The sequence below is a fragment of the Panthera uncia genome, chromosome D2 (genome assembly GCF_023721935.1).
Source record: "Panthera uncia isolate 11264 chromosome D2, Puncia_PCG_1.0, whole genome shotgun sequence".
NCBI classification, from domain to species: Eukaryota; Metazoa; Chordata; class Mammalia; order Carnivora; family Felidae; genus Panthera; species Panthera uncia.
The window spans coordinates 27,712,182-27,720,619 of NC_064818.1; the positions used below are offsets into that span (position 1 = coordinate 27,712,182).

The 8,438-nt window shown below is 40.3% G+C and overlaps 1 protein-coding gene across 2 annotated transcripts in view; it reads right to left on the reverse strand.

Annotated features, from left to right (window-relative positions):
- Positions 1-6,304: 6,304 nt before the first annotated feature.
- The window catches only part of DNAJC12 (DnaJ heat shock protein family (Hsp40) member C12), a 45,051-nt gene continuing 42,917 nt past the window's right edge, over positions 6,305-8,438 (reverse strand). The window contains exon 5 of one of the 2 annotated variants that reach the window (XM_049645110.1): positions 6,305-6,444. In XM_049645110.1, the coding sequence (XP_049501067.1) occupies positions 6,320-6,444 (125 nt within the window). In that variant the 3' untranslated portion in view covers positions 6,305-6,319. Of the gene's footprint in view, positions 6,445-7,665; positions 7,826-8,438 lie in introns of those variants that run through there. The other variant, XM_049645112.1, reaches the window with a different exon arrangement.

The following is an 8,438-nucleotide window of genomic DNA, read 5'->3' on the forward strand; positions in this document are numbered from 1 at the left end:
GGAGAACTCCCACACATCCTTCAAAACCCAGCTTAAATGTCCATACATGTGTGAAGAACTCTCTGACCTCTACCCACTCAAAGCTGATTTACTCCTTTATTTACCACTTCATAGGGCTTTGGACATGCCTCTACTACAGCACCCCACAAATCATGCTCTCATTACCTGATCCCATGTCTGAGTCTCCCAATAAACTGTAGGTTCTCTGGGGTAGAGGGGCAATGTTGGTTCGTCTTTGTATCCTCAGTCTCCAGCACAGTGCCAGTACACAGAGAGCATTCAACAAATGCTTACTGAATGAAAGAATTAGAGGATGAAGAAGAAGGAAAAAAGGGAAGGGAAAGCAGAGATAAAATCAAAGGAAGAGAAGAAATAAGAAATAGAGACAAGAAAGGAGGATATACATAAGGCAAACAATTGATCCTGGCAAGGCAGAACCACACAGCTTGATTTTCAGGCCACGACACCAAGGTCAACTCAGGGTTCAGTAATGTTTCGTGAGCCAGCACAGCATTTTTAAAAATTTTTATTTAGTAATCAAGATTTATGAATCACATTAAAATCAGATTTCTAGTTTCTTAAACAAAAATAAAACCGTCTAGTTTACATAAAACTACGTCTTCCGTGGTAACCACTTCTGGCTCTGCACATGCTTTCCCAGTTCACCCAGTCCCCAGTACTCCCTACTGAAGCCCCAGCATGGAGGTTGAGTATCACTGGCCACTTACCACTGTGCCTGTGCTCTTCATTCTCTTATAATTGACCTACTTCATTCCTTTACTTCACCTGCCTGGCTCTTTCGACATTAATTTGTCACTCTTGCCCCAGAGAGTTTGTTCCATCTAGATGCTCTGTGACTACAAAATAACATTATAGTAATAATTATTCTAGAGCTTCATTGTCCAATAGAACTTTCTGAGATAGAAATGTTCTATAATCTATACTGCCCAATACAGTAACCGCTAGCCACATGTGGCACTTGAGCACTTGAAATATGGCCAGTGTTACTGATGAACTGCATTTCTGATATAGTTTCCTTTGAATGAATTTAATTTTAATTTTAATAGCCACAATGGAAAAAAGACAGTCTCTTCAAGAAATGGTGTTGGGAAAAGTGGACAGCAGCATGCAGAAGAATGAAACTAGACCACTTTCTTACACCATCTGAAATAAATTCAAAATGAATGAAAGACCTAAATATGAGACAGGAAATCATAAAAAACCTAGAGGAGAACACAGGCAGCAACCTCTTTGACCTCGGCTGGAGCAACTTCTTACTAGACATTGCCAGAGGCAAGGGAAACAAAAATAAACTGTTGGGACCTCATCAAGATAAAAGCTTCTGTGCAGTGAAGAAAACAATCAACAAAACTAAAAAGCAACCTATGGAATGGGAGAAGATATTTGCAAATGACTATCTGATAAACAGTATCCAAAATCTATAAAGAACTTATCAAACTCAACACCCAAAAAACAAATAATCCAGTTAAGAAATGGGAAGACATGAGTAGACATTTTTCCAAAGAAGATATCCAGATGGCTAATAAACACATGAAAAGATGCCCAACATCACTCATCATCGGGTAAATACAAGTCAAAACCACAATGAGATACCACCTCATACCTGTCAGAATGACTAATATTAACAACACAAGAAACAACAGATGTTGGTGATGGTGTAGAGAAAGGGGAACCCTCTTACACTGTTGGTGGGAATGAAAAGTGGTACAGCCACTCTGGAAAACTGTATGGAGGTTTCTCACAAAGTTAAAAATAGAACTACCCTATGACCCAGCAATTGCACTACTAGGGATTTACCCAAAGGATACAAAAATACAGATTCAATTTTTATAGTATCATTATCAACAATAGCCAAACTATGGCAAGAGCCAAGTGTCCACTGACTGATGATGAATGGATAAAGAAGAGGTGATAAAGGTAGGTAAGTAGATAGGTAGGTAGATAGATATAATGGAATATTATTCAGCCATCAAAAAGAAGAAAATCTTGCCATTTGCAATGACATAGATGGAGCCAGAATGTATTATGCTAAGTGAAATAAGTCAGTCACAGAAAGACAAATACCATATGATTTCACTCATGTGTTGACTTTAAGAAACAAAACAGAAGCAACTGGGTGGCTCAGTCAGTTGAATGTCCAATTTCAGCTCAGGTCATGATCTCATGTTTGTGGGTTCAAGCCCCGCATCAGGCCCTGTGCTGACAGCTCAGAGCCTGGAGCCTGCTTCTGATTCTGTGTCTCCCTCTCTCTATGCCCCTCCCCTGCCCGTGCTCTGTCTCTCTCTGTCTCCCCAAAAATAAAATAAAATGTTAAAATTTGATTTAAAAAAATAAGGAAAACAAATGAACATATAGGAAGAGGGGAAAAAAGAGAAGGAAACAAACCGTAAGAGACTCTCAATATAGAGAACAAACTAAGGGTTGATAGAGGGAGGTAGGTAGGTTGGTGGTGGGCTAGATGGGTGATGGGTATTAAGAAAGGTACTTGTTATGATGAGCAATGGGTGTTATATGTAAGTGAGAATCACGGAATTCTACTCCTGAAATTAATATTGTACTATATGTTAGCTAACTAGAATTTAAAGAAAAATTTAAAAAGGGTTGCCTGGGTGGCTCAGTCAGTTAAGCATCTGACTCCTGATTTCAGCTCAGGCAATGATGTCACAATTGGTGAGATCAAGCCCTGCCCCGGGCTCTGTGCTAACTGGGTGCAGCTTGCTTGGGATTCTCTCTCTCCCTCTATCTCTGCCCCTACCCTGCTCATGCTTCCTCTCTCTCTCTCAAGATAAATAAATAAACTTTTTTTTTAATTTTTAAAGAGAAAAAGAAATGGTGTTGCTCAAACTTTAGCATGCATAAGGATTCTGTGGAGGTTCCTGAGATGTAAACAGGTTCTTGTGCCTTATCCGTCATAGATTCTGGTTCAGTAGATCTAGGGTGGGATCCAATAATTTGCTTTTGTACCAAGCTCCTGAGTGATGCTGGAGCACCATTCTAGAGAATGGGAAGGTATTGGAAAAAAATAGTTTTAGTCACTCTCTGATTTTCTGTCCTGATTGCTACTACTAATTGTTAAATATTTGTGTCCTACATCAAGGTAGTTACCATCCCATTTTGATGAGGAAACTGAGGACACAGAGAGGTTAATTAACTTACCCAAGATTGCACAGATGGTTAAGTGCTATCTCCAGAGCCACCTTAACCACATATTTTCACAAAGGATGATGTCACCCATGGATATCAGCCAGTTAGTGGCCTTGCCTTGATGCATAGACTCCCTGATTCCTTGAATGTGGACCAGAAGAAAAGAGTTAAAACTAGAACAGTCTGGTTTGGGTTCACAATTTTCCTGGGTTCATTTCATTTCCTGATAAAATGAGGTTTACATCTCCTCATTTTACAAGGGAGGAACTAGGCTCAAAGAAATAAAAGTAAAGGACAGGCCTAAGGTCGTATAGCCAATCATTTCTCTTTAAGTAGTATCTGGTGAACAACCCACACATCAGCTTTTTTGTTTTTCATATCGTCTTTCATTTCTAAAAATTTTTGGTGCCACATTTTTATTGTTCAAACACTGATGGAATTTCTAAAACTGAGCATTTTTAGCTAGCTACTACCGGTGGAGATACATCACCCTCCCCCCTACACTTCCCCCTCCCCAATGGAATCTCTTGACCTCATCTGCTGAGGTGATCCTTTTTCCACAGATGGGGGAAGAAAGGCATTTGGATGAGGCCAAGAGGAGGGGGGAGAGGACTGTTGAGAGAGCTAGGTCTGTGCTTCATGTTAGACAGGCGAGTCAAGATACGTGACAGCTTGGTTAGGGAGCTAGTCCCAGCTGCTGAAAAGCTGATCAAAGCTGAAAGAAGGCCTTTCTTCCTGCCAGCCGGTACTCTTAGCCTGGTGGCAGCAGGGTGGCCTAGTGGGTGGAGGTGAAGACAAGAGAGAGCCTGGTGGAGGCAGAGCAATGGCTGAAACTCACAGGCCTGTTTGGAAGCCCAAATAGAGTGCCCATGGGGTTTGGGGGAGCCCCAGAAATAACTGGTGGCAGAGGAGGGAAAGCTATGCTGTGCTATATATGGGTAGAGCCATCAGGACATTAACCAAGTCACCTATAACCTGTATTTGTTTAAAACACCATGGCTGGGCGCCTGGGGGCTCACTCAGTTAAGCATCCAACTTCGGCTCAGGTCATGACCTCCTGGTCCATGAGTTCAAGTCCCTTCAAGCCCCCGATCAGGCTCTGTGTGGACAGCTCAGAACCTGGAGCCTGCTTTGGATTCTGTGTCTCTGTCTCCCTCAAGGATGAATAAACATTAAAAACAAATAAAAATAAACAACTGTGGCCCTCAACCTTAGCTGCACGTTAAAATTACCTGGAGTTATCAAATCCCAATGCCAAATGTATACCCAGAGCAATTAAATCGCTGGGCTGGGACCCAGGTATTAGGGTTTCATGTTCCCCAGGTGACTTCCAGATTGAAAAACAATGATTTCAGCCAAAAACACAATAATGTTTTCCATTCTATTGTGGTTTTTTATCTTTATTTATTTTTTACTTTTTTTAAGTTTATTTATTTATTTTGAGAGAGAGAGAAACAGAGCACACACGCAGGGGAGGAGCAGAAAGAGAGGGAGAGAGAGAGAATCCCAAGAAGGCCTGGCACTGTCAGCAGGGAGCCCAACGCAGGGCTCAATTTCACCAACCGCAAGATCATCAACTGAGCTAAAATCAAGAGTCAGGTGCTTAACTGACTGAGCCACCTAGGCACCCCAATAGTGTGGTTTTTAGAATGTAGCAAAAGCTACAATTTCCTCAGGAAAATGAGGTTGGTTGTGAGGTTCAAACAAGAACCATGAGAAGAAGTAGTAGTAGTAGTAGACCCTGTTTTAGAGCCTCCCCTAGTGGTAATGAGCTGGGAAGTGTTTAATATATTAAATATAACTATATGCTCAACCGACTGAGCCACCCAGGCGCCCATAAATATAACTATATGCAATATACTTTACTCGGAAGACAAATCAGCATTGTCTTCAATAGCATCAAGAATGGCATCAAATTTGGGGCGCCTGGGTGGCTCAGTAGGACAAGCACCCAACTTTGGCTCAGGTCATGATCTCACAGTCTGTGAGTTCAAGCCCCATGTGACAGCTCAGAGCCTGAAGCCTGCTGCCGATTCTGTGTCTCCCTCTCTCTCTGCCTCTCCCCTCCTCTCCCCTACTCGCACTCTCTCTCTCTCAAAAATAAACATTTTTTTTAAATTAAAAAAAAAGGAATGGCATCAAATTTAACTGAATGTAAAAAGACAGTTGAGGTGTATGGAGCTGGTATTTGTAGATATACCTACTTAATTGTAATCTCTCCCTTTCTATCTCTGCCCTTTTACTTAAAAGCACAGTAAAAAAGAAGGGGGGCGGGTCGTCTGGATGGAAAGAAAGATGGAGAAGACACATCCTCTTTCTCTGCGTTTACTGTCCTCACTAGTCTTTGACTTCTAACCTACATGCTCCTTGTCAGTCCCACACTGTCCTGGTCCCACTGGAGGCCCTAAACAGGCCAATTCTGGAGCTGGTCCTGGGCAGAGATACTATGTTCTCTAAGGGGAGATTCTAATTTCCAGCCACGGGTAGAAGAAACTGGACCAGAGCACTCAACTGACTTTCCCTAAATCCCACAGGTTAGAACAAGAGAAAGATCTAGTTCTCCATAAACCTAACCTAGAGTCCACTATGGAAACATTCATGCTGGGCAGCTAATCAATACAAGAAATTGTCAAAGCAAAAACACTGGAAGAAATGATAGGGCTCGGATGGGAGGAGAAAGGATGAGAATGAGCTGCCCGATACAAAATATTCTCCTTCAAGGAGGGTAGATGACACAGAACACTGAGAAGTAATAATACTGAAGACACAGCCACACTGATGCATATCACAGAACCTGAAATTGAAGAGAACGGAAGCCTTTCATTTTGAGACATTTCATCATTTTCTAAGTAATTGCATCAGTTTTATAATTTCTTCCATCACTGACTCCCCAGCGGTACTGGCATCTCCTCATCTGTGATGTGGAGGTGGCGGGTAATGGTGTTTGCCTCCAGGAAATTAAAGACCCCTCTCAATAACTGCATTAGTCATTGACACTTGCTGCTGTGATTGATCCTGTATCCACCATCAGATCTGGGTGCAGAAAGGGTATGAAAATTCATAAGCAGGAAAACAATGTTATCTACTTTCCCTTATCCAGCTCTCTCTTTACAAGAAATATCTGCAAGTCTTTTTTCCATTTATAATTTGCTCATCAAGGGGCATATTTTTGACAGGCGGGGATATATCCATTTGGGACTGGAAACTTTGGGATCACAGGAAATTGTGAATTCCGCCTAGGTTTTCCAGAGTTGCTCTGTTGAGTTGCCTGTTGCTCTGCTGTTTAAAAGAGCAAAAATATTTCAGAATTATATTTCCAACATTTCAGGACATCCAGAAGGCAGGAAGCTGTTACACTGAGAAAAGCACTCTGTTCTCCTCCTGTCTCTGTGAGAAGTTACTGGAAGAAAAGTATACTCTGATTTTATTATTGCTTATATATTGGTCACCCCCTGACATCAGGGATTTGGGGAAGTGATGGGTATATTGTTCCATAAGCACAGTGCTTCAAACTGAACCACTCAACAAATGTGGCCTAGATTTAAAGAAACAAAACAGGGGCACCTGGGTGGCTCAGTTGATTAAGCATCCAACTTCGGCTCAGGTCATGATCTCACCATTCCTAAGTTTGAGCCCCGTGTCGGGCTCTGTGCTGAGAGCTCGGAGCCTGGAGCCTGTTTCAGATGCTGTCTCTCTCTCTCTCTCTCTCTCTCTCTCTCTCTCTTTCTGCCCCTCCCCCACTCTTGCCCACGCACACTCTCTCTCTCAAAAATAAACATCAAAAAAATTTTTAATAAATAAATAAAATAAAAAATAAAAACAGAACAAAACAAAACTGTAGGCAACAATACCAATGAACAAACTGTTTTCTGGGTTTTCCAATCCATTGGCCCTAAAATCTTTGAAACTTGCTAAATTGCTTCATTTCTTTGTTTAAGAACATTGTAATGCAATTCAAAATTACATACATACTCCTTGATCCATTCCAGTGCTAGCTTTTCATCCTATGGGTGTACTTCACATGCAAGAAATACTGTGCACAAAGCTATTCATTACAGTGTTATTTGTGATTGAAAAAAAATGTAAATAACTTTGAAAAGCATCAATCAAGTAGGGGACAAGTTAAATAAATTGTGTGGTTCATCCACACCATGGAATATTATAAAGCACACAAAAAGCAGGGCACCTGGCTAGCTCGGTGGAGCATACAACGCTTGATTTCAGGATTGTAAGTTCAAGCCCCATGTTGGGTATAAAGATTACCTAAAAAAATAAAATCTTAAAAAAAGAAAGCACATAAAAAGAATAAGCCCTAACATACTAAAATGGAAAAATCTCCAAGATATATCAACTGAATAAATGGAAGTTATGCATCACTGTAAATAGTAAGCTACCATTTATGTAAAGAAGAGAAATACATTCATGTGTAAACTCACAAGATAGCCAAGGAAAGATATGCAATAAATGATGCCTCTGAGATGAATAATGGGGGGAAAGGGATTGAGGAGTGGGGGGTGGGGGGGAAGGAGACCACAATTCTGTTATTGATTATCAAGTTTTAACCCATGATAACAAGGCGCCTGGCTGGCTCAGTCAGTAGAGCATGCAACTCTTGACCTCAGGGTTGTGGAGTCAAGCCTCACATTGGGTGCAGAACTTTCTAAGAGAGAGAGAGAGAGAGAGAGAGATTTAACACATAACAATATAGTAGAAATAGTAACTAACACACCTAGTGCTTACTATGTGCCAGGCATATTCTAAATACATTACATACTTTAAACTAATTTGACATACTCCTGTTAAACTATTTCACAAGATTATTAGCTACTTGAGAGCATAAATATGACTTAAGCATTTTTATATCCTACACAAATGCTAGTACAATATCACATAATAATGTTCTGAAGAAATATGTGTCTCATTCATTCGTTCAATATCAAATGTGAGAGAAACAAACTATCTTCACCATTTAGAGCTGACCTAAGAGCTTACTAACTTTTATGTAAAATTATCTTTTCATAATCAATTTGCTATGTCATAAAGTTAAGCCGTAATCCAAAAATAAATGACTCTGAAAATGTGGTATTATACATACGTGCAACTGTGGTTATTCCAAACACACTGGACAATTCAAACAAATTATTGAAGAATTTCCTTTTACTTTTCATTCAAAGAGAAAAACTATATTATCAAAACACAGTCCCCTCCCTTTTTTTTTTATTTTATTTTATTTTATTAATTTAATTTTATTTAATTTTAAGTAATTCCTAGTC